General features: G+C 36.8%; 1 protein-coding gene across 12 annotated transcripts in view; it reads right to left on the bottom strand.

Annotated features, from left to right (window-relative positions):
- The window catches only part of MYBPC1 (myosin binding protein C1), an 83,905-nt gene that overhangs the window by 26,354 nt on the left and 32,031 nt on the right, over positions 1-25,520 (bottom strand). For 9 of the 12 annotated variants that reach the window (XM_072773313.1, XM_072773320.1, XM_072773311.1 and 6 more), the window contains 11 exons: positions 25,370-25,487; positions 23,846-23,897; positions 21,738-21,794; positions 15,938-16,104; positions 13,503-13,635; positions 11,813-11,937; positions 10,843-10,948; positions 9,531-9,697; positions 7,936-8,098; positions 6,862-6,968; positions 6,395-6,528 (listed from right to left, as the gene is read on the bottom strand). In XM_072773313.1, coding sequence (XP_072629414.1) covers positions 6,395-6,528; positions 6,862-6,968; positions 7,936-8,098; positions 9,531-9,697; positions 10,843-10,948; positions 11,813-11,937; positions 13,503-13,635; positions 15,938-16,104; positions 21,738-21,794; positions 23,846-23,897; positions 25,370-25,487 — 1,329 coding nt within the window. The remainder of the gene's footprint in view (positions 1-6,394; positions 6,529-6,861; positions 6,969-7,935; positions 8,099-9,530; positions 9,698-10,842; positions 10,949-11,812; positions 11,938-13,502; positions 13,636-15,937; positions 16,105-21,737; positions 21,795-23,845; positions 23,898-25,369; positions 25,488-25,520) is intronic. The other 3 variants (XM_072773317.1, XM_072773322.1, XM_072773323.1) reach the window with 1 other exon arrangement.

The following is a 25,520-nucleotide window of genomic DNA, read 5'->3' as shown; positions in this document are numbered from 1 at the left end:
CTAAGAAGGAGAGAAACAAAATATGGCACGACCTGTATGACAAGGACTACCCCAGAATGCCTTAGAACCTAAGCTGGATGTGGTGCGAATGCCTAAAAAACATATTCTTGGGGATCCCTGGGTGGCTCAGTGGTTTAGCACCTGCCTTCGGCCTAGGGTATGATCCTGGAGTCCCAGGATTGAGTCCTACATTGGGCTCCTGCATGGAGCCTACTTCTCCCTCTGCCTGTGTCTCTGCCTCTCTCTCTCTGTGTCTCTCATGAATAAATAAATGGAATCTTAAAAAAAAAAATTCTTAGTGTGATCTTCCGCCAACCCTAAGGACAGAGGTATTAACATCCCATATTGCACAGAAGAAAGCTGTGGCCCAGGGCCGTATGGCTAAAAATGAGAAGAACTGGGATTTGTCTCCAAAGCCCACTAACCATGAACTCACTGAAAAAAAAGCTGGAGGACTAAAAATATGGCTGCAGAAGTGTTATTTTAGGAGAGGAGCCTCTTTGTATGTAAAATTAGAACACTAAAATTTATATCAGGGACTAATCATTATTTGCCTATTTCCTTATACATCTTAAAAATTTAGAAATACTGAAAAGGGCTGAAGAAGACCAGAATGCTGATTTTCCATACAAGTTGTTAAGAATGGATTTTAAGTTGTTAAGTATGGATTTTTCCCTTCTGATGGGACACAGGACACAAATGAATGTCTAATTCCCAAAGGAAAGACAGGGTGAGGTTGGGCCTTCCATTATACTTTCTTTTTTTTCTCCTTTGCCTCCTCCTCCTCCTCCTCCTTTTCCCTTGTCTTCTACCTCACTTCTTCCCTTTCTTCTTAAACCAGAAATTTAAAATAGCATTCCATTTTTCTGCTTCTTAGGTCATATCTCTTATGGACAACGAACAGCCAGTTATAAAGAGAAAAAAACAGAGGCGGCCATGGTAATTTAGAATTCTAATAACTATTAAATTAACTCGTTACTCTTTTGGGTCTGGATTGGAACTCTTACATCTTCAATAACAAAAGATTGTGACAACATTAAGAATGCTGCAATAGTTTATAGTTTTCATAACTCCTCCTTTTTACAATAGAACAAAATTTCCTCATATTAGCCAAATTCTTTTTTTAAAAAAGATTTATTTATTTATTTATTTATTTATTTGAGACAAACAGAGAGAGGCAGAGACACAGGCAGAAGGAGAAGCAGGCTCCCTGCAGGGAGCCCGATGCAAGATTCAATCCCAGGACCCCGGGATCACGACCTGAGCCAAAGGCAGACACTCAACCACTGAGCCACCCAGGTGCCCCCATATTAGCCAAGTTCTAATCTTAAGATCATAAAAGATGTTCTGCTTTCTTTTTAATGTGAAAAGAAAAATACTTATTTAGGGTGGTGTTATGTTATCTTCTTTAGTTTTCCCTAATTTCTTTGCTTGTCTATTGTGGTATCATTTATAATAGAGTAAAATTCACACTTTTTAGACAGAGTTCTATGAATTTTGACAAACTTGTGTGATTGTGTAACCACTACTGCAATCAATATACAGACCATTCCTGTGACCCCCAGCAGTCACCCAATGTTCCTTCATCATCAACTCCCTCACCCCACACTCTGGTTCTTGGCAGCCACCAATCTGTTATTCATCTCTCTAGTTATCCTTTTTCTAGAATGACATATAAAGGACTCCAACCATATGTAGCCTTTTGAATCCGTCCTCTTTCACTTAGCATAATGCTTTTCAGATTCATCCATGTTACTGCATATATTACGTGTACCTTCCTTTTCACTGTTGGGTAGTATCCTATTGTATATCCCATGTGCAGTTGGTTCATGCATGTACAAACTGTATGTTTGTAAAATTGCACTTTTTGGGTTGTTTCCAAGTTTTGCTAATTATGAATAAAGCTGTTATAAACATTCATGTACAAGTTTTTGTGCAGACATATGTCTTCACTTCTCTAAGGTAAATGCCTAGGAATTTCTTTGAAGAGTTGTAGGGTAAGTTCATATTTAACTGCATAAAATACTACCAAACTCTTCCAACGTGGGTGTACTATTTCGCATTCCCATCAGTGATGTGTGAGTCTTTAGTTGTTCCATATCTTTATAAGCGTTTGATATTGTGTGGTTGCTGTTTGGCTTCTTTCATTCAGCATAATTATTCATCCAAGTTGTTGTATAAATCCTCTATTGCTAGTAATATCCCATTGTGTGGATATCCTATAATTTTTTATCCATTCATTTATTGATGGACATTTGCATTATCTTCAGCTTCTGGATATTATAAGTAAGGCTACTATGACCATTTGTGATAATAGAATTTTTTTGTAGGCTACACTGAATTTTCTATATCTATGATTATGTCATCTGTAATAATATGTACAGTTCTACTTTTTCCTTTCTAATATGGATGTCTGTTATTTCTTTTTCTTACCTGATTGCCCTGACCAGAACCTCTAGTACAAGGTTGAATGGAAGTGGTGAGGATGGGGTGGGGGTGGGGGGGTGGTTCCTGGCTGGTTTAGTTGGTTAAGTGGCTGCCTTCGGGTTGGGTCCACATGGAGCTCCTCATCAGGCTCCCTGCTCAGTGGGGAGCCTGCTTCTTCCTCTACCCTGTTTGCACTCTCTTGTGCTTGCTCTCTCTTAAATAAATAAATAAATTCTAAAAAAAAAAAAAAAAAAAAAAAGAAATAGTGAAGATGGATATCTCTTTTGCTCCTGATCTGAGGGAGGGGAACCTTCAATCTTTCACATTAAGTAGAATGATCACTGTAGGATTTTCAGATGTTTTTTTATCATGTTGAGGAAGTTCCTTTTACTTCCTAGTTTGCTGAGAGATTTTTATTAGGAATGGATATGGGATTTTGTTAAATGCTTTTCTGTGTCTACTGAGATGATCATGCTTATTTTTTCCTTGTTTGTTAATATAGTGAATTATCTTAATTAATTTTCAAATGTGAAGCCAATCTTTGCATTCCCAGGATAAAACCCAGTTGGACATAATGCATTATTCTTTTTATATATTATTGAACTTAGTTTGCTTAATTCTGTTTATAATTTTTCATCGATGTTCATGAGTGATATTAGTTTATAGTCTTCTAATGTTTTTTTTTTTTTCTGGTTTTGCTATAAGGGAATAACTGGGCTTCAAAAAAGAGTTGGGATATACCCCTATTCTCTTTTAAATTTTCTGGAAGAGTTCGTGTAGAATTGGTATTATTTTTTTCTTAATCTTTGACAGAATTCTCCAATAAAGCCTGGAATTTTCTTTCTGAAAGGTTTGTAACTACAAATTTCATTTCTTTAATAGATATGGGGTTATTTAGTACTTACTTAATAGCATTCTGCAAATTCTAATATGTGGTATGCTCATAAATATTTTCTAATTTCCCTTGTGATTTCTTTTTTTGATCTATAAATTATTCAGAAAAAATGTTAGTTTCCTAATATTTGAAAATTTTCCAGATACCTTTCTGTTATTGATTTCTATTTAATTCCATTGTGATCAGAGAACTTTGCATGAATTAAATCCTTTTACATTTATTGGGGCTTACTTATGGCCTATCTTGGAAATTTTCCACATGCAATTTTAAAATAATGCCCATTCTGCATGTGTTGGACTGTTCTATAAAAGCTAATTAGATCACGATGGTTGCCAATATTGTGAAAACCCTGAATATCCTTACTGATGGTCTCTCTACTTGTTCAATCAACTACTGAGAGAAGAGCATTGAAATCTCTAATTTACCTATTTTCTTTGCAGTTCTAGTACCTTGCTATTTGTTTTCTACTTCTCTCATCTGTTCTTTGTGCCTCTTTTTCTGCCTTTTTTAGATTAAGTATTTCTTGCGACTTCATATTATGTCCTTTGTTGGCTTATCAGCTATAACTTATTATTTTAGTGCTTCCTTTGGGGCTTATCATCTACATTTTTAACTTTTCAGCCTCCCTTCATGTGATATTACAATAACATACCTCTCTTTTAACCCTCCTAATTCTTACTTTCCATCTTTCCCCTCCTGACTTTGTTTCTTTTGTCATAAATTTTACTTTCACTTATGTTACAAACACCACAATGCATGGTTATTACTTTTGTAATAATAAAAACCTCATGTTTATCCATGTAGTTATCATTTCCGATGCTCTTCATTCCTCTGTGAAAATGTTTCCATCTGGCATCATTTTCCTTCTGACTTAAGGACTTCTTATAGCATTCCTTGTAGTGCTAAAATTGTCCCAGTGACAATTTCTTTCAGCTTTTATATATCTGAAAATGATTTTATTTTGCCTTCATTTCTGAAAATTATTTTTCCTTAGCACAGAATTCTAGGTGATAGTTTTTTAGAATGTATAGAATTTTTTTAGAATTCATAGAATTCTAGGTTGACAGTTTTTTTCCTTAAAGATGTTATGCCACTGTTTTCTCACTTGCCTTACTTTGAGAGAGATCTGCTATCACTCTTGTCTTTGTTTCTGTATATTTAATGTGATTTTTTTCTCTGCCTACTTACTTTTTCATCTTAACCACAGGTTTTGAGCAATTGGATTATTATGAGTCTTGGTGTGGTTTTATTAATGCTCCTTGTGCTTAGGTTTTCTTGAGCTTCTTGAAACCGAAATTTTTTTATAAAATTTGGAAAAATTTTGGCCCTTATTTCTTTTTTTAAAAAAATATTTTATTTATTCATTAGAGACAAACAGAAAGAGGCAGAGGGAGAGGTAGGCTCCCTGTGGGGAGCCCGATTCAGGACTTGATCCCAGGACCCTGGGATCATGACCTGAGCCAAAGGCAGATGCTCAACCACTGAGACCCCCAGGCATACCTTGACCCTTATTCTTTATACATTCCTTTGTCCTTTTTAGGGACTCCAATCACACATATATTTCACTGCTTGAAGTTGTCCTAAAGCTCAATGATGTTCTTCTTTTTTCTTCCAGAAAACAGAAATTTATTTTTTGAATAATAAAAATAATTATTTTTAAGAGAGAGAGAGTGGAGGGGCAGAGAGAAAGGGAAAGAGAGAATCTTTTTTTTTTAAAGATTTTCTTTCTTTCTTTCTTTCTTTCTTTCTTTCTTTCTTTCTTTCTTTCTTTGTTTCTTTCTTTCATAGAAAGAGAGCACAAGGAGGGAGCAGCAGAGGGAGAGGGAGAAGGGAGTCTGAGGTGGGGGCTTGATTCTAGAACCCTGGGATCATGACCTAAGCTGAAGGCAGATGCTTAACCAACTGAGTCACCCAGATGTCCCTGGAGAGAGAGAATCTTATGCAGGCTTCATGTCCAGAGTAGAGCCCAATACGGGGCTCAATCTCACAACCCTGAGATCAAGATCTGAGCTGAAATCAAGAGTTGGATGCTTAACTGACTGAGCTACCCAGGTGCCCCAATAAATTTTTTGAAGCAGACTTAGACTCACTGCAAAATTTAATGGAAAGTACAGAGAGTTCTCATATATACCCCTCCCAACACATACACAACCTCCTCCACATCTGACATCCCACATCAGAGTGGAATATTTGTTACAGCTGATGAACCTACACTGATACATCATTATCATTTAAAGTCTATATTTACATTAGAGTTAACTCTTGTGTTATATATTCTGTGGGTTTTTCCAAATATATAATGACAGTGTCCATCATTATAACATCATATAGAATAGTTTTAATGCCCATAATATATTTTATATAGGGTGCCACAGAGTGACACTTGAGCTCGTACTAGTCTACCACTCCAACCTTATTATTCTCCTTCTCATACACTCTGACCCATCCATACTGGCTTCTTTCCAATTTCTTCAACACATCAAGTTCATTTTCTCCTCTTCTCTTGTCCTTTGCACTTGCATTGACTTTACCTGGAAATCTCTTTCCTTTGATCTTCACATATGGTTTTCTTGTCCTTCATAGAGACTATTGTCATTTACCTCACAATCACTTGCTAATCATATTACTCTGTTTTTTTAAAAAAATCTTCATAGTACTTATTACTATCCAAAGTGATTTTGTTCATTTATTTATTTAATAATTCATTGTCTATTTCTCTTCAGCTTCATTGTCTGACACCCATTAGAATGAAATATGGGATCCTGTTCACTGCACATAAAAACTTGCCTGGTGAAAAAACAAACAACAACAAAACACACACACACACACTCACACAAACACACAAAGACTTGCCTGGTCACATAGTAAGTAGTTAGAAATATGAAAAGTAAATGCATGATGATTATATTTGCCTGAAAATCAGTGATCTTTCTTAATCAAAAGGGATTATATCTATACTGAACCCCTATACATATATTTGCTTTCTTCTTTCATCTGACTAATGGAAGGCAGGAAGTGGGATGGGCAGTGTGTGTGTGTGTGTGTGTGTGTGTGTGTGTGAGTAAAACAAACCTTATCAGCACGGCTCCAAATGGCTTTGGGAGGTGGCTCTCCACTGATAGGAATCTCAAGACGAAGCTTGCTTCCTGCAATTACTGTCACTGTATTGTCAGCATCGAGACCATCCAGGATGATCTTAGGAGGATCTAAAATATTAAATATAGCCTTTGTCATCAGACAATCATTTCCATTATGAATATCTGGGCTAGTACTTTGCTAGTGCTAAATATTGGTCGTAACCAATATTTTATCTGGCCAAAAAGAACATGAAGAGTCAAAGTAGTTAGTGCCTGGCAATCTTGCAAAACGACTTCACTATAAGACTTCGTATAAGAATCAACTGTTATGATTAGTGACTTATACCAATTAAGTCATTTTTTCTTTATATATCATACTATTCAATGTGTTATATTTCCAAGGTAAGCGAAAAAACACCAAAAACCAAGAACACAAAATTCTGCAATGATTTATCTACTCACCAATAACATGAACTTTGGCAGGCAAAGTAATAGAGTAGGCATCTGGTGCAAATACATAATCACCTTCATCTTCAAGGAGAGCATTGGCTATCACTAACTTGTGGATTCTAAGGAAATACGAAAAACATTTCTAAGAATTTACAAAGATTTAGATTGTTTATGGCACAACTGAAGAGACCCTGCCCTTTATCTGATTAACTTATTTAGTGCAGGCCGGAGAGAAAGACAGACCAAGAAACAGAAAGAGAGAATATGAATATGAAAGCTTAATTTTCCTTTTTATTGGTACACTATTAAATATTCATCTTGGAGTATATGAAATTATCTGCACAAATACAGCCTGCTTATTATGCATGCAAGAGTTTATTATTCCTTTCTCATCACATAGCTTTTAAAAAAGACTAAAATATAACATCTCACTAGAGCCACACTTTAAGATTTAAGAAATTACCAATAATAATCTTGATTTTGGCTTTATATGCTAAATCTAAAAGCAGGAGTTCTTAACTTTTTGGGGGTCAGTGAATATCTGATGGACACCATCGATTTGCTCTCTGGAGAAAAGTGTGTATTTTTGAATACACAGACCTTGCTTACAGCTTTAGAGAATTTATGGGGCCCTCTGAAGTTCATTTATGATATCCTAGAATTCATAGATCCAAGGGTAAGAAAGCTTGCCTTGGATTTTTGCTAGATTCTAGGATATTATGTCCACCCCAAAAATTGTGAAAGCTCACACGACACTTACTAGTTAGGGACAGTTAATCCATTTTGATTCACTCCTTAACTAAGATTCAGTATCATTCCTTTAACCTCATGTTTGATGGAAAAAAATGAGTTGATGGCATTTGAATAGACAAAGCACCATGCCATGAGGTACAAAAAAGGAATCACTGGTAGGACAGGATGTAGAACAGAGAAATCATGTTCTTGCTGTTTGGAAGCAAAGAACCAGACATAGATCCTCTCTTTATGACTACTCTCCAGGCCTCCTCACCAAATATGTTAATTTAAAAGGTAAAGAAAATAGATATGGGGATCAGCCCTCCCTTATGGATCACCTAACTTGCTTACCTTCCTTTGTGAACAACCTTTAGACGGTCACTTTCCTGAATAGGTAGGCCATTTTTAGTCCATTTTCCTGATATGTTTTCAGAGATTTCACACTTCAAGCAGATTTCTTTTCCAAGGTGTACAGTTTGATCAGTCAGAGGTGTCAAAATCTTCAGAGGTTTCACTACAGAAATAATAGATAATTATAAGTGCCAAACCCAAACTCCAGACAGGCCAAGATGGTATCTGGTTTTAAAAATGAGAATTTGTTCCAGTGCAATTGATTTGTTAGGGGACAATTGGAACATAACACAAAGTTTGTGCTTGATTATGCATGATTTCATTCATGAAAAAGAGAAAATGGCACCCAGCTGACTGAGCCAGGTAGGACTGCACAAAATGCATTCGCACACACATACACACGCACGTGACAAATATCTACCAGTTACCTGAATTCACCCACGCAATATGAGACACATTCATGCACACTGGCGATTACCACTGTCCATCCAATTCCAAATAACCTCTTTCTACCATTTCACAGTGGCTCACTAGATGCAACACTTCCCACACCATTTCCACAGGCAAATTCCAGGTCTCGTTTAACATAAAGTGCCATATTTATTAAGTATTTGATGTGTAAAACTGTGATACTAGTTTTATTAGGTTCTTTTTTTTAATGCGTGCTGACAAAATTTTTGAGTGTCGTGCCCATCATCTCCCTTTCCCCAATTTGTCTTGTGGTTTTTATTGCATGAGTTTGTACAGCATAGTGATTTTAAAAATGCGTATATTGCATTATGGTAGAACTGACGGTAATTACTTTAAATGGCTACAAATAGCAGGTAAGGATCTGTCTATGATTGAAAAATCTTCTTGGTATTAAACTAAAATGGACACAATTCTGTGAAGCATAAGGAGTGTAACTGAGATAACCTCTGAATAATTCAGTGATCCTATGGATCACAATTGGACTAAGAAAGAAGTAAGGAAGCAGGGCTTCTTCTCTGCGTGTATTGCCAAACTTCCTGTGAGATTTGCAATTTTAATTTTCATGGCTAACTAGAAGATCCCGACCCTGCTGCTGAGGACTGACTACTATTTGGGGCTTTTGGGGAAGTACATGAATTCTCTCATGCCTCTGGATTCTAGCAGCAAATGAGTTCTTACAACATTCTCATTTCAGCCTCCTTGGTTTGAGCAACTTCCTTTCTACTCCAAGTGTAGTTGCAGAATGTTGAATGTTTATTTAACGAGTAGATAGCAAATTCATTCATGGGTTATGCAAACATCAGGATTTTATATCCTATCTAAGTATTCACTGTCTATATATGTGGTCTTTGGATTAAAGTATTTCTTTAGTATTTGGATAACTTCTCTGGCAAGTGATTTTTATACTCCCTGATACTGTTATACTATTAAATTGAGTAGTCAGTTCTATCTCAGAGATCCTGACTGCTATGACATAGACATTCATTAGAATGGAATCCAATTTTACATTTTTAAGATTGCCACAGTAGAAATCAAATAGACTGAAACTTTCCTAAATTTGAATTTAAAAAAGGCAACACCATTACTTAGCCAACTTGGAGGATACTCAAGGAAATCTTACTTACAGTCAACACTAAGCTTAGCAGACGACTGTCCTCCTGTTGTCATTACAGAATATTCTGCGCTGTCAGCCTTCGTTGCTCCTTCTATGATCAAAATATGTTTTTTGCCCTCAACTTTAATTCGGTATCTTGATCTTGGACCAGGGATAATCTCCTCACCATTCTTAAACCTGAGTTAAAACAGATTATAAAATGGATTATAAAAAGAGTTTTGTAAAAGACTCTTTAGGAGATGCACATTATTGGTTTTTCTTTTTTTCTGTATCCTGGAATCTAAGAACTATTTGTTAAATTAAACAATGTATGGATCGTTACATCAAATGGATTAGTAATATAACAAGTATTGTCTGAAAAATTCCATTAGAAGGACATCAGTCTCTTCTTCCCATTCAAGATCAATCAGATGAAGATGCTAAGAGTGGATATTACCTCTTGACCCACACTAATAAGAACAGCATCATTTAATATGTCTTAAAGTTAGCTATGATTCTAGATAAGAATGAACAATCTACTCTGTACCAATTACCACAGGTACATGCTGTGTAATTTACTATACTTCTCCACAAAGCATTTCATTTTAGGATTCTGAATCTCGTACCTTTAATTTTGAGGTTACTCACACAGAACTTGAGAAAACACTCCCTATCCACACACACGCAAAAATAATACTTTTATTTTTAAAAGTATTTGGTGATTCTTAGTCTAAAATATTTTCCTGTGGTACTGTGACAATAAGGTAAGTGGGGATTAAATGAAAAATATACATGTAAGTATACTTTTCCATGTAAGTTGCCAGTGTGGCATAGTGAGAATAAGCGAAGTATACACGTTAAGAGCATCCAGGGCAGCCTGGGTGGCTCACCGGCTTAGCACCACCTTTGGCCCAGGGCATAATCCTGGAGACCCAGGATGGAGTCCCACGTTGGGCTCCCTGCATGGAGTCTGCTTCTCCCTCTGCCTGTGTTTCTGCCTCTGTGTGTGTGTGTGTGTGTGTGTGTGTCTCATAGATAAATAAATTAAAAAAAAAAAAAGCATCCACAGAATTTGGAATCAAACAGACCCAGGCAACTGTAAGCCACCCATTTCTTAGTAAGTGCCTACTTCCCCACATTTATCAACCTAGATTTCTGAATTGCTTTCCAGTTTCATAGGTGAAAAAGCCCCCAGTATCTTCATAGTTTTAGTTACCATTTCTACTAATGTGAATGGTTATGATTCTTTTCACATGTATAAAAGCCATTTCCTGTTCTCCAATCCATGAAGGCACATTTTTTTAATCTATTACAAATAGATAGACGTCTGGAAAGTTATTTACCATTTCACATTGGCGTCGTCTTCAGACACCTCACATTCTAATTCCACTCTTTCTCCACAGTAAGCATTCGTATCTTCCAGCTGTTTGGTTACCAAAATTGGAGGCTCTAGTGTGAAAAAAGGGAGAATCAGAATCATTAAATGTCCAAAACCTGCTCATGACCACAGATTTGTTCACAGATGAAAGACCAACAGTAAGAAAGTGTCATCTACCATAGGGCTATGTTAGATGATGGTGAGGTTGGGTTTTTTTTACTTTTTTTTTTTTTCAAAATAGCTGGCAAACCTGGGTGGGGCTTTCCCAATTTTCTCAGAACTCTTCAAATCAAATCAATTATTGTTCTGGAGAGCAGACAAAACACGTATCAAATATCCTTCTTCTGGCAAATATGAAATCAAGTGGTAGACATGTCTGATGAAGGAGAATTGGTAACTATGATTCTTTGATTCTGGTTCTAGGTGGATGATAGGTCTGTATTCAGAGGGCCTCAGGGACACAATGTTTTAGTAAATGATCATCTTCAGCATCCTCAGTGTCAGCCACTGATACCCTTTTACTAGTGAAGCTGGTTTCTAGAGAAATCTCTTTGTGATCAGCTGAATGTGCAAAATGAGGATTATCCAGTAGAGCTTGTTGGGTTCCAGAAGCTATAACTAAGAATAATTGTATATCGCTTGCTTGAGTCAAAAACATGGGGCATTTTGACTCACCAGTTTGTTTGTTTTTTTCTCCCCTCAGCCTTTCTAGTCTTCAGCAAACTTGAAGATTAAGTAGGCTATACAATAACCGCCAGTGTAAAGGAGCTTCCACTCAGAGCCAACCTAACACCTGGGCTGACCCACTTCTAGAGATACTATTACCTCTGCTCTAGAGCTCAAGAGCTCACCTTGTCATGCTCATTTTGATCACTATCCCTGGGAGAAGGAGCGCCCAAGGCTATTGAAGACGACAGTAAGAAATCTCACTTTACCTCTCACAAAGAGCTCAGTGGAACATTTCTCATCACCAGCTGTCACATAATACTCTGAATCATCCGTCAGCCCACAGTTATTGATAAACATGATTCTTTCACATCCTTTATGTTCAAAGATGTATCTGTTTTAAATAGGAGGGAGAGAACAGTCCGTGACCTTGATTTATTCTTTCCTTTATTACCAGCAAATCTGGCTTATAATTCAGTAATGTTTAAAAGTCAGGGATATAATTTTGATCTGCCATTTATGTAGCACATCTTACATAGTGAACACAAAACATGAAACACTTGTTATTTTTATAACACATAATGTAATACATATGCCTCTTTATACATAATATTTAATTTCTGTATTTTTATAAAAGGTTTTAATTTCCACTACAAGTCAGTAATAATATATTTCCTATTTAATTTTTTTAACCTATTGTTGGAAAATAGGCTTGGCTGAGGTTGTCAGAGAGATTTGGAACTCTGTACAGTTTTTTAAATGACCAGTTCATCTAGTTTATAGGTAGAGAGGGACTCAATCTTATTCATTGATTCATTGATCCCACTCATTGCCTAGTGCAATGTCACATAGATTTTGTTAGGTGAATAAGTGATTATACAGTCTAAGCAGTAATATGAACTTAATCACTAACATAGGCAGTAATTTTATAGAATGTGATGGCCTTTTAATTGAGCTTAAGAACTAGTGTTGTCACATCACAGTAACCACCTACTAAAAAAGAACTTGAGTGTTTGGAAACAAAAAACTAAAAGCCAGGAATATCACAAAATTTAATTGTCTGTGATCTGGATTATGAATGAGTATATTAAGGCATTATAACAGACTGATGAAAAAGTTCTCATTTGGAAAATTCCCAAATTGAAGACTTCAAGAATAAAGCATTACACAACATTTTCTAAATAAAGATAACTGATTAAAATTATGTTTTTGGTAAATTCAAGCCACTTTCAAGAGATTTTTATCAGACTAAACATTATCATCATAAAGTCACTCTGCAGGCATGGCCCCATTAAGAAACTGGAAACCACCTAATTGTACTCCAGAAGCGACAGATTTTCAGGATTAAAGTCTTTTTATAAATGTGCATGTGGCTCCTGTTAACTTAAAAAAATACACTGGAGTTGAAAATCTCTCAGGCTGAGAAGGCTCTCTGTGAAGCAGTTTCATAATAAACTAGCGATACCATCAGACATCAGGGATTAGTCTGATTCCTTCCTTTGAGAGGGCCAAAATATAAAACACAGGATTTAGATACTCTTTTGTAAAAACAAAAGTTCTCTAATTATAAGGTGTTATTTCCAGTTGGTTTATCAAGTATGTATTTCAAAATTTTCAAAGTTTTATTTTAAAAATTGGGAGAAGTTTGGCAATGCTCTGAAATAATCACATATAACATATATTGACACAAAGCTAGAACTAGAATCACTCAAAAATAGTTTGTATAGAATTGAAACATAAAACAAGGTTTTATATAGCACTATATGTTAATGGTTCCAAAACCATTATATAGCACTATAATGTCAATGGTTCCAAAATCTATGAAAAGTTTTTATTCTCCCTCCATCTGATTTTGCATTAAAAAGGCATAACTAAAATGTGTTTTTATTTACAGAAAATTAAGTCAAATTACTGTTTGATTTATTCAGCTATCCCTGAGTATTTGCAAAGCCCACTTACTTCGTACTGGGTCGAATTTCTTGACCATTTTTATACCATTTCACCTCCAACTTTGGGTCTGCCAGTTCCACAGCAAACCTTACTCTGCCTCCTTTATCCACTTGATATGCAGGATCAAGAATTTTTGCAAAAGCTGATAGAGAGAAAAAGGAAAACTATGTCAATATGTGCACACACATGCTATGAATTTAAATAGTTGATGTATGTATAAGAACCTAAAACTAAATGAAAATTCGAGACTCGAAGTAGAAAAAAATTAGGAATCTTCCAAAGTATCCTCTATGTTTTAGAATTCAGTGTTGATTTATATATGATAAGATGGTTTAAAAAACTGAAGAGAATCCACGTTTTTGAAACAAACATAAGAATTATTGAAGAGCAAAGAAACTGAGGGTTGCTAGAGGGAGGTAGTGGGAGGATGGGGTAAGTGGGTGATGGGCATAAAGGAGGGCACGTGATGGGATGAGCACTGGGTGTTCTATGCAACTGACGAATCACTGAACTCTACCTCTGAAACTAATGGTACACTTACTATATGTTGGCTCATTGAATTTAAATTTTTAAAAATGGGGGGAAAAGGAAAAAATAAAAATTGGAAAAAAAGAATTATTGACGAGACTTTAAAAATGATTGTCCTAATTCTTCAGGGAATTATAAAGCACCTAAATGAAACTGAACTTGAAGAACATGCCTATTCTCCTAGCATGACTACTATCAGAATCAAGGGCACTATCTTTGTACTTATGTATGTCACAGGAAGTTTTTTTTTTTTAATCACAGAGTTTATGAGATAAATTCAATGACTCATCAAATTAAATAGAATGCCTTTGACTAATTGAAATAGTAGGCTTATCAAAATTTTTGTATTGTGGAAACTTGCCCAAATAATGACACATTTAAAACACTCCTACAGGGGCACCTCGGTGGCTCAGTTGGTTAAGTGTCTGCCTTTGGCTCAGGTCATGATCCCAAGGTCCTGGGATAGAGCCCTGTATCAGTCTCTTTATTCAGTGGGCAGTCTGTTTCTCCCTCTCTTTCTCCCCCTGCCCTTCCCCCCCACTCGTTTTCTCACTTTCTCTCTCAAATAATACAATCTTAAAAAAAAATAAAGATAAATAAAACACTCCTTACCTAAATAGTTAGGAACTCAGGATTTCAAAACATTTTAAATAACAGAGGACACAGTAGTTAAAAAATATATGATCTTTGAAAGGTCCTAAGCAGATGTTAACTTCTTTTCTTAATTTAATTATTTTTCCTTGATTTTAATGATAATACTCATTTAGAGAGTTTGGAAAATACAAGTGTGTAATGCCTCATGGAATTTTTATGCTTGCATTTACATCATCCCAACTTTGTTATACTATTGCTTAAATAAGCTCACTTCCTTGTATTTTAACACAGTAAACACTAGCTTTAAAGAAAGTTATCTATCCTATACCTCAAGACCTCAATTCAGAGCTAAGTGGTAAGAATTAGATCAGCCAGTGTGGAGAAAAGAGATGTCTGCTTGGCATTCACATGTTTGTGACTCTCAAGGACAACACTTCTAAAAGTTTTGAAGTTTCAAAATAGTGGGAATGGCTGAGTTCTGTAAACAAACCAAAAACAAGACACTTCTATATTTCTCTGGGCCTAATTGCTCCACCAGTTTACAGGGGGTTGAAAAATAATGGGTAGATTTTTTTTTAAAAAAGGAGGTGGTGAGAGACTTTAAATTCTATTTGGGCACCCAGGTTGGGTACTCAAATAAGTGAAAACATAAATTCTATTGGGACGTTAAGAAATAATGAACAGTAATAGGATTGATATGTTCCCTTCATGCATCACAAAACAGGTAACTGACCCAACCAGGTACAGGAAATTTGGAAGAGCACGTAATCAATTTAAAACGTATTTAAAAAAAAAATTAAATTTTAATTTAAATTGCAACATCTCAAAGTATTTTTTTTTAAAGATATTTAAAACCACAACAAAATGCAGTCACTTCAGATCCCTAGAGAGCTGCACAGCTATTTTCCAGAACCTTCTGGTAACCGCATCAGGGTGAGAGGTGGATTCCCCGCCCCTCATGAAATTGGTTCAAGACTATGAGGGTCAAAGCAAGGAACATCTACTCTATGCACGTAAGAATCAAGCATTTGAGAGGGAGGGCGATGTGGAGGCTGGAGAAAGGGGCCCCGTGAAACTCCCAGTGGCAGCGAAGATACGGGGACGTTTACCCGTGAGGTTTGACCGTTCGCCGGCTCCCGTCTACCCTCACGGCTACAGATGCCCGGAGCCGTGACCCGCGTCGCCTGAGGCCCGGGAGCACGAAAGGAAGGGGAACGCCTGTCCCCGCCGCCCCCCGGGTCCCCGCGTCCCCGCGTCCCCGCGTCCCCCGTCCCCGCCAGCTGGGAGGACGCTGCCCCGCAGCCCCGCCCGGGGGCGCTCACCTGCACTCTTCTTCTCCACCCTGCGCATGCGCTTGAGCCGCTTGAGCATGCCGCGCAGGTCGGTGATGCCATACTGGAAGGCGATCTTCTCGTACTCGTTGGGGTTCGCGTTCTTCAGCAGCTCCCACACGTCCACCTCGGGCTCCTCCTCCTGCTGCTTCACCTCCCTACCCGGGGACGGGCCCGAGTCAGGAGCTGCCCCGGCCTCGCGGGCCGCCAGCGGGACCCACTTCCTGGCTCAGCGGTGGAAGCGCTGCGCGTGAAGCCTGGCTGGGGGCAGCCCGCAGCCCGGGACACGGCCAGGCCCCTAGAGATCAGGGGTACGCGCCTGCCAGGCCCCTAGAGATCAGGGGTACGCGCCTGCCAGGCCCCTAGAGATCAGGGGTACGCGCCTGCCAGGCCCCTAGAGATCAGGGGTACGCGCCTGCCAGGCCCCTAGAGATCAGGGGTACGCGCCTGCCAGGCCCCTAGAGATCAGGGGTACGCGCCTGCCAGGCCCCTAGAGATCAGGGGTACGCGCCTGCCATGCGCCTACATTAGCATTGTCGCTTTGCTAGTTAAAAACAGAATATTAGGAAGATAGCAGAAGACATTCTGATTATGTCCTTACTTCTTTTCACTTGGAAGTTTAAAGAGAAGGTGAATTTGTGAGGAACTTAAGATCCCTTGTTATCCGGGACATGGGTACGGAAATCATTTTGAAAAGTGGATTGAGAATGAGAAGATTTAAATACTGATCTATGAAAGGAAAATGATCTCTTTCTACCTTCGTGAATGTACACATCCTAGCTATCTAGGAAGACAGTACAAATAGGTCTTTTAAACCTTAGGATTTCGTAAATAGCATTTTCCCTACTGTATTAGTAAATGTGCACACTAATGATTTTTTGCTGTTTTTTTCTACCAAGAAATTGAAACTGCCAGGTTTTTTTTTTTAAATACGATTTTTGTGGATACGTTCACTTTTTAAAAGACATTTTTTTTCTAAGTTGGCAGGAGAAGTTTGAAGCAAAAAATCCTCTCATATTTCGTCTTAAATAAAGCACTGTCTTGAATTTTTTAAGGCAGGTTGTATATGAATTATGAAAATATGAATGTTAAACTCTAAAGCAAATGGCTAAATTCCAATGAACAAGGGGGGAGTAACTTCTTAGTGTAATTATCAAAATTATGACCCTAAATTTTGATCACTGACTAAAGAACATACAGAAAATATAAAGAATATATATGGCTAGAAAAATATAAAATTTAAAGTACACTTGTCTGTTCTTATTTTAAAACCAATAAATGAAAGAAAAACTCAAGAATAAACACTCTTTAGGGAAAGAGCCTAGGGTTAATGCAAAATGTAATTTAAATTGAACAAAAAAAATTTCCTTTGCTGGCTAAATAGCTCTTGATTTTTTTTTAAAGATATAGGTGACTGGGGACAACACCTGGGGGACTCAGCGGTTGAGCATCTGCCTCTGGCTCAGGGCATGACCCTGGGGTCCTGGGATCGAGTCCCACATGGGGCTCCCCGCAGGGAACCTGCTTCTCCCTCTGCCTGTGTCTCTGTCTCTCTCTGTGTCTTTCATGAATAAATAAATAAAATCTTTTTTAAAAAAGATATAATTGACTATTTTCATCAGGTTAATTTGGAAATGTTTTAGTGACTACTTCCAGTGAATAATGTGATATGATTTTCCAGAAAACTGGTCAACATCAATGTGAAAACAGATTCATGCTATCATGCCATCAAATGATGGTTACATATGTTTGCATTGTCACATTAATTACACCTGTTTCTGCATTTTTTAAAATGGAAATAGCAGATTGTAATCCTAGTGAAGGGGAGGAGAATATAAATATTAACATAGAATTTAGGGTGGCGTTAGGCAAGGATGACTTCTCAATATCTAATTTACATTGTCATGTAAGTCTGTGCACCCAGTGAAGGAGGATGCTGAGGCAAATCTCCTGGAAAAATGAAAGGAAGTGAGAGGTCATGGGTCCGTCAGTGACCTTTATGGGAAGGACTAGGGAACACCATGAGGAAAATGTAACTCTTAACTCAAGACATAGGGCACCTGGGTGGCTCAGTCAGTAGAGCATGGGACTTTTAATCGCCAGGTCATGAATTTAAGCCCCACGTTGGGTGTGGAGCCTCCTTAAAATTAATTAATTAAAAATTTAAAACGTGAGAAACAAGTATTATTTTCATATCACTGAAATAATAACTACAGCCTCTATTAATACAGGCAAATTGAAAGCTTAAGAAAATTGTCCTGAAGTTGTAATATTGGTAATAATTTGCAACGCCTAGTAGGTCTACCACCTGAAAGCAGTCTAAATTTCAGATACATTCTTTAAATATTTTGTAGGCAGTCTTGGATAATTGCAATTAAAATGTGTCTATATGTGCCTATATAAAGTCTCTGTAGATGTTTCTTCAACCGCTTTATTAAGGCTATATTTGTGTCATATTCCAGCCTAAACATAGTCCCCAAACTATAAAAATATACCAAATTACATTGTGTTAAATTCATACTTCAACCAAGAAGAATTACATACACATTTCCACCATCCTCCTGACACTGGTAAAAGGATTCCAAGATACCAAACTAGATTAAAATAGATAGCAGGAAGCATAAGTCAAACACTAAGGCATATCTAGATCCACGAGGTGAATATTTATATAAGGGATGCCAATATAAATATCATTTTCAGTGTGATTTCATGTCAGTTTTGTTGGCAGATTCATCAAACTGATCATCCTCACCATTTTTTTTTCATTATAAAACCAAAATACACCTCACTCTACCATGTTCTTAATCTTATCAAACTTATCAAACTATATACACTCCAGGGACCTCTTACCTACTCCTTCTTTTTCTCTCCATTACTTAATTCAATTCCAAGTTGCAGGAAGTATTCATTATTTTTTTACTACAATGTGAGGTCAGGGCTCCCACCTGTAGCATTATCGAAACTCATCCAGCACATAATCTTTACTTACCACGAGGGCTGCACATGACCCTATCTGCATGGTTATGTTAAATTTCAGCAGGGAGAAAAATTCAAATTCTATAGGCATCACTGATTCTTTTTCAAGCATTGGGATAGACCTATATCAGATTCACAGTACTTGCATCTACATCAAAATTTCTATAACTTGATGGTCCTAGTAAAGAACAGAGCAATTATAGAAATTTTATATAGAATAAAACTTTCAAGTATATATATACATATACACATACATATATATAGGTCAAATCCCATAACAAGAGACTACCTAATAGATTTAATCTGATTTAGCTAATGTCTATTTGAAATACTCTGGCTTTGTTCAGGGCAGAGAGATCTTTTGTTGTAGAAAGATGTTGGTTGCAAAGACGTTTATGCTGATGGGGATTTTGCCACACACTCTTGGAAGAGTAGAAACGGTGTCATTATCACAATGAAAACACATGCAATTCACAAATTAGTAGGGAAACACAGTGATTTCTAAAGTTACACTGGTAGATTAGTAGAGTATATTAAATGAATATATTCTTATGCTAACAACAATTTAATTATGAGTCAACATCATAATTAGGGGATGTAAAGAAAATGAGAACTGGAGATATGTTGACTGCCCAGTTTTTTGCCCAGTTTTTCCTAATAATTTTTTTCTTTGTTCATTTCAATCATCATTAGCCTTCTTTTACTCTATGAACTACTGGTAGTCTGTTCTTTTTTCTTCTTGATCAGAGCATGGACTTTAATAATCTGTTGTATCATATTGTGATTGATTCATATATGTGTATGTGTGCCTGTATATTATGTCTTTTTTATGAATATAGGCTCTTCAAGGGAAAATGTCACATTTTTGGTGGGAGTGAATACTTGACACTTGCCATGAGCCAGCCTCTTACATAACTGATTTAACTAGTTTTTGTTCTCCACGTTTATGAGTGTGGAAAACAAATCTCAGAGAGGACATGTAATTGGACTGAAGTCATGCAGTTAACAACTGGGAGAATTGAGACCCACATCCATGTTTTTACCACTACATTGTCCTTTCTGTGTGCTAGGCACTGGAAGTCACTGTGAAGAAAGCATTTAGTGTTTTCCTGGTTGAGTAAATGACTGCAGGAGAGAGAGGGAAAAAAAAGACATATTCTCTTCTCTTCCCAAAGTGTCGATTTGTGTTATGAACTGAAGCACCAACTTCCATAACAGATTTAGAGTAGTATTTCTTAGGTGGTATTTCTTATGGGCTGACTCAGAGGGAAACTTGGGTTTAGGTTCCTGCTCTGTCTTTCATTCACTGTGTGACTCGGGGTAAGTCACCTGACATCTCTGTTCTTTGGTTTCTCACCTGTAGAATGAGGAAGGTTAAGGTTCACTGAGTGTCACTTCAGGTACTATTGCTTTAAATAAATTTGGGTAATTAGTAAATATTATTGAGACTAATGCTTATTTGAAGTATCCAAAGAGAAAAAGAAGTATTTGGTACTGTCAAGGTCTCTTGATTGGCTGATAGTCATTGGTAATTAATAAACTGCACTGGTTAATATTTCTGTTCTCAATCTACATGTTTAGAGCTGGAGGAATTTTTCATTCATAGGGACCTGGATAAAGCCATTCAACTAAACTGAGAACAAGCACAAGTCCAGTTTATTACTACTTGTAATCTGTTGTGAAATATATTTATATGTTTCCTTATAACCATAGAAGGCACTAAAAGTAATAAAAAGCAAACCTGAAAAGCTAAATGAAAACTGATATCAATATTATATATTATTAATTTAGAATCATAGTTTTATTATTTATTCACAAATTTGGTACTTAAATAAAATCCCTGCAAAAATCAAATTCTTTTTGTTGCACTATAGTAAATATATGCATAGCTTTATATATAACACATATATGATTACATATGCTTGCATATATGGTCAGAAATCCTATAAAATGGTTATGTACTGAATATTCCTAATGAAATCTACAAGTTTTATTGTAAGAGAACAGTGTTAAGGGAGTGTGAATGAGAGTGCTAAATATTGCCATTTTGTAACTATATTTTATTTCTTCTAAAATGCATATTTTTTGACATTTTAAACATCTTAAATAGGCATGTATCTTATGATAAATAGTGTGTCATAATAAACTCTCTGGAGCAATTTTTCATTGCTTAGTGATTTATGAAATACAGGTATATATTAAAATGTCTTAGATTTGGTGAAGTATGGTAAACATAAATACTATTTTAAAGTAGATCTGCCTTTACTATATATATATATATATATATAGTACATATAAAGTACATGTACATAGAAAGTACTATATATGTATATATGTGTGTGTGTGTATGTACACACACACACACACATATATACCTACAGAGACTTTTACCAAATTTGTGAAACTGATTTTTTGGTAAAATATCAAAGGCAGGAGAATAAAGTCTTTATTTGATCATGCCAAGGAATCATGATTGAAATGATAGAAATCATCAGAGAAATCAGAGGCTTCTAGGTATTTGGGTTGTCTGCTTCAGTTTTCAGATCTTCTCATCCCCAACTGAGAAAGTATGTGAAGACTCATGAAAGATTTGAAAAGAAGGGTAAAAAACATCAGCTAAAATCTTTAGCAGATTAGTAGGCAGTAGTTTCTCTGTCTCTTTCTTAGTCAACTCTGTGTTATATATTCTATAAGCAAACACATTTTAAGGAATGAGAAATTCTCCGAAAAACATCCACTTTAAACTTGAGTTCTCTGAGTGAGTGTCTACAAGATTTCCAGGCCACAGCGCCTCACTCCATCGCTTGGTTCTCACCTACGTTTCAGGAGACCACTAAAGTCAAGTTCCCCTGCATCGTCTTGACCTTCTCCACTGTCATTAACAAAAGAAAAGCAAATCTGGGTTTAATGCTGAGACATATACACATCAGTTTCCCCCAAACACTACGTATAACGTATATGCAATTTCGTACTGGCACACAAGTCATCAGACTAAATCCACACAAACTATCTCTTTTCACACAAGTGACATTTTAACTTCTGGAGCATGTACTTGTGGAAAAGTAAACGTGAGGAGCTTGTGTTACTCTGCGATTTCAGGAGACACATTTTTGTAGATTGCATATATGAAACTGCTTGGATTTGTGTTAAAACAGAGTAACACAAATGCGCTTAAGCCAAGCAACACAAAGTACTTTGTTTTTCCAAGTTGGGGGTGCTAGAAACATACCTGCGTAAAAAGCAAAGGACTTTTGCTGATCTCTGTTATTCATGTCAGAGATTGGCTTGGAGAACGAAGTATACCAGTGTCAAATATATAAGTGCGAAGCTTATATTCAAAGGTAACTTCTTTGTGTCCGTTGGTAGTTCAGTCAGATAATGCGGTACCAACATAACGTACAAATGAAGCTAGTGCAGAACTTTTTTAAAAGATGCATTCCTTTCCGTTTTAAAGGGATATCATTCTAAACCTTTCATTTTCTTGTTAACATTTATGCCCTTTAAAAAGTATTTTTAAAAAATTTGTCTTTGAATTATTGACGAGCTCTATACTAGGAGTGCTTTCCTACTGAGAAATGCATCTTACATTAGGCATGCAGCCACCTTCATAATTTCATAGAAACTCTAAATAGAAGCTATGGAGCTGACATTTAAATGGCACTACATACTTACATGTTTAATTTTTTAATGAAGATTTTATTTCCTGCTCTTTACAAATGTTAGTTATGGTTTCTAAGAAAAGAGTCTGCAGGTTTAAAAAACAGCGTGTGTATCACATAAGTTTGTAAGAAGTAAACTCAAATAATGTGATTTCAAAATTTCTTTAATAGCAGGTATTTAGAGAAGACTTTTGAAGTAAACCCATTTGCATTCTTTGAAATAAAAAAAATTTAGTAGATTACATCTCCCTGTGTTAGAATATGCTTGTACATTGGATGAGTATATTATTGGATCATACATATTTGCTGAACATGGCATGAAGAGAAGGTGGAAGGAAAGTAAGAGGGATTAAGGTTATGACTTTAAAAAATACCAATTGATTGATCAGGTAATACTACATACATTTAAAGCCATTAAAATTTTCATTTTAGGAGAGAAATGTACCTTTTATTAATGGATTAAATCATTGCTCTATGATAGTTTGGAATAACTTTCCTTATTCATCAAAACTAAGTGGATTCAGTCTTAAGAAGAGCAAAACATTTGCTGTCGCAAATGAACTTACATTAGGAAAAATTAAGTGCAGAGAGTAAAATAATTCAGGAAGGGGCTAGTTACATGTGTCATACTCGATTTTTTTTTCATTTTTCTTCTTTGTCCCTTCGCCCCCCATTTTTCAGCCTTGGCAATTGCAAAACAAATCAAATAGGTATCTATATTTCGTCTTTCTGCAGTGTTTGTTATTCTAGCAGACCTAGTAGTCTTTCATCTAACAATCCCATATTTAAATAGCGCTAACTTCGATAAGTAGCTACTTAATTGTGATTTTCTGGATACATGGTTCAGTAGCTCCATGTCATTTCTAAATGAAAAAGCACTTAGGATAAAAGTTTTCTGACATGACTTAACTGATGTTATATTATTATATAGCTTTCTTGATCATCTGGTGGAAAATAATGCAATTAAGAAAGAGCCACATGTGAAGACATTAAGAGTATGTTTTTATAAGGCAACTGTAAAACCTGAAAAAATAGGAGCCTCACTCTGACAAGAATATTCTAAAACATGGTCAGTATATGCTTGATTTGATGTTAAACCTATGGCTTTTCTAGACCACTAACCTTTGGGCACACAGCATGTTTGGCTACTGTGAAGAGGTGCTTGCTTTGGAATACAGAGTGTAGAGGAAGGGAATGTGTGGTTTGAAAAACCCTCCACTTGCACATTATATAAAAGCTACCTACATTCCCCTTTCAAAGTTACCTTCTCTTGAAAGCAGATCTGATGTCAATGTTTGGAGTAGTCCCGGTAGATTCTAAGAAAGGAAAGAAAACAATAAAATAAATAACCATTACATAGGCAATTTTGTGCTCAGTTCCTTTGCAGGCTGTGGACGATTCTTCAGATGTAAGGAATGCCAGGTAAAGAAGGGCTGGGGGATGGCTCTGCTCCAGATGGCTGAGCCGCTGAGGTATCATACCTCGTCCTCCCTCACACAGAATCAATGTGGGGCTGCAGGAGCTACTGTATCCGGTTGTCATTCCCACTAGAATCACCTGAAGAACTTAAAAAAAATCAGCTTCTTGGTCTCCTTGTTGGAGATTTGGATTCACCAGATCAGGGACAGGCACCAAGAAATCAATACTCTTCAACAGCCCTTCAGGTGATTCTCAGAGATGCTTGGCCAGGCTGAAGAGGCACATCTAGGCACCAGATTCCCACTCAACACAGAAATCTCCACAGCACCTCCAGGATCACCCAGCCTTCATTTGATGTCTCTTGAAATGGGGGGATCTCACTTTTCCCAGGCTGTTTACAGAACTTTAATGAAAGAGCTCATGCTAAAATTAATACAAAAAATTCACCTCCTCCTAATTCCTACCTTTAGACTCTAATTTGTCTGAAATACTCTTGTGTGACAGCACTTCCCCTGTTTATAAGTTGTGCATGCCTGGCCTCTTTCACACCACATTCAGCTGCCTGGGATGTAGTTTCTGCCTTCTTCATCCTACCGGGCACCACTCCAGAGGAGGTCCAGATTGATGTATGGTGCCCATGGCCACAGACATCACTCCACATGTGGAATGAGTACCAGGTTGCAGAGACTAGTGTTATTTCCTAAACCTAGATCCTATACCTTGTAATGGCTCAGCATTAAATTACACCAACTCTGTTTCTTGTAGCTTTACCATACTTTGGACTCACCTTAAATTTATGATCTTTGCTGTCAAGTCAACTTTCTCTTTGTGTTCTTATAGAAGTGCTCCCCCCGACCCCAATCTACATGTACATCTTTATATTTATTCCTATTAAATTCACTCTGAGCACTACACAGAACCTATGGATGAAGAACTTCCCCATCTGACATTGGTCCTTATAAGAGAAATCCTTCTCTTCTACACTACTCTTCGGCCATCTGGGAATCCTGGACATCCTTGTATTGTATGAACTTATCCCCAAACTCAGGTGGGAATAAGTGGACCCAAGGAAACAGTTATGTTCAGTAGAAGAAAAATAAATGGCATCAGCCCTTATCTGGGAAGTTGAGGAAATATAGATAGCATGGAGAAGAGATACTTAGCAATAAAATCCCTGAAATTCCATTTTAAAATTGCTTAATAGCAATGTAACTCAGTGGGCTTGATGATACTACCACAATCAGAAACACACAGTCTGAAAGAAAACTTTATTTTCAAAATCTCGTAGTGTCAAGTGACCTTCTCCTCCTCTATCCCCTCACATGCCATGAAAAAACCCACATCTATCCAGACAAGAAGACTCTCTTACCGTGTACTTCAAGATCGAATGTGCAGCTGTCAAACTTATCCTTGTAGGTGACCTCGCACCTGTAGTTTCCCGCATAGTTCTCTTTGGCCTTGATGATCTGCATCTCGAATGTGTACATCTGCAATGAAATGCATCCAGCATATTTTAACCC

The sequence above is a fragment of the Canis lupus genome, chromosome 13 (assembly GCF_048164855.1).
Source record: "Canis lupus baileyi chromosome 13, mCanLup2.hap1, whole genome shotgun sequence".
NCBI lineage: Eukaryota > Metazoa > Chordata > Mammalia > Carnivora > Canidae > Canis > Canis lupus.
The sequence above is the reverse complement of the archived record's forward strand: the minus strand, read 5'-3'. Positions and strand labels throughout refer to the sequence as shown.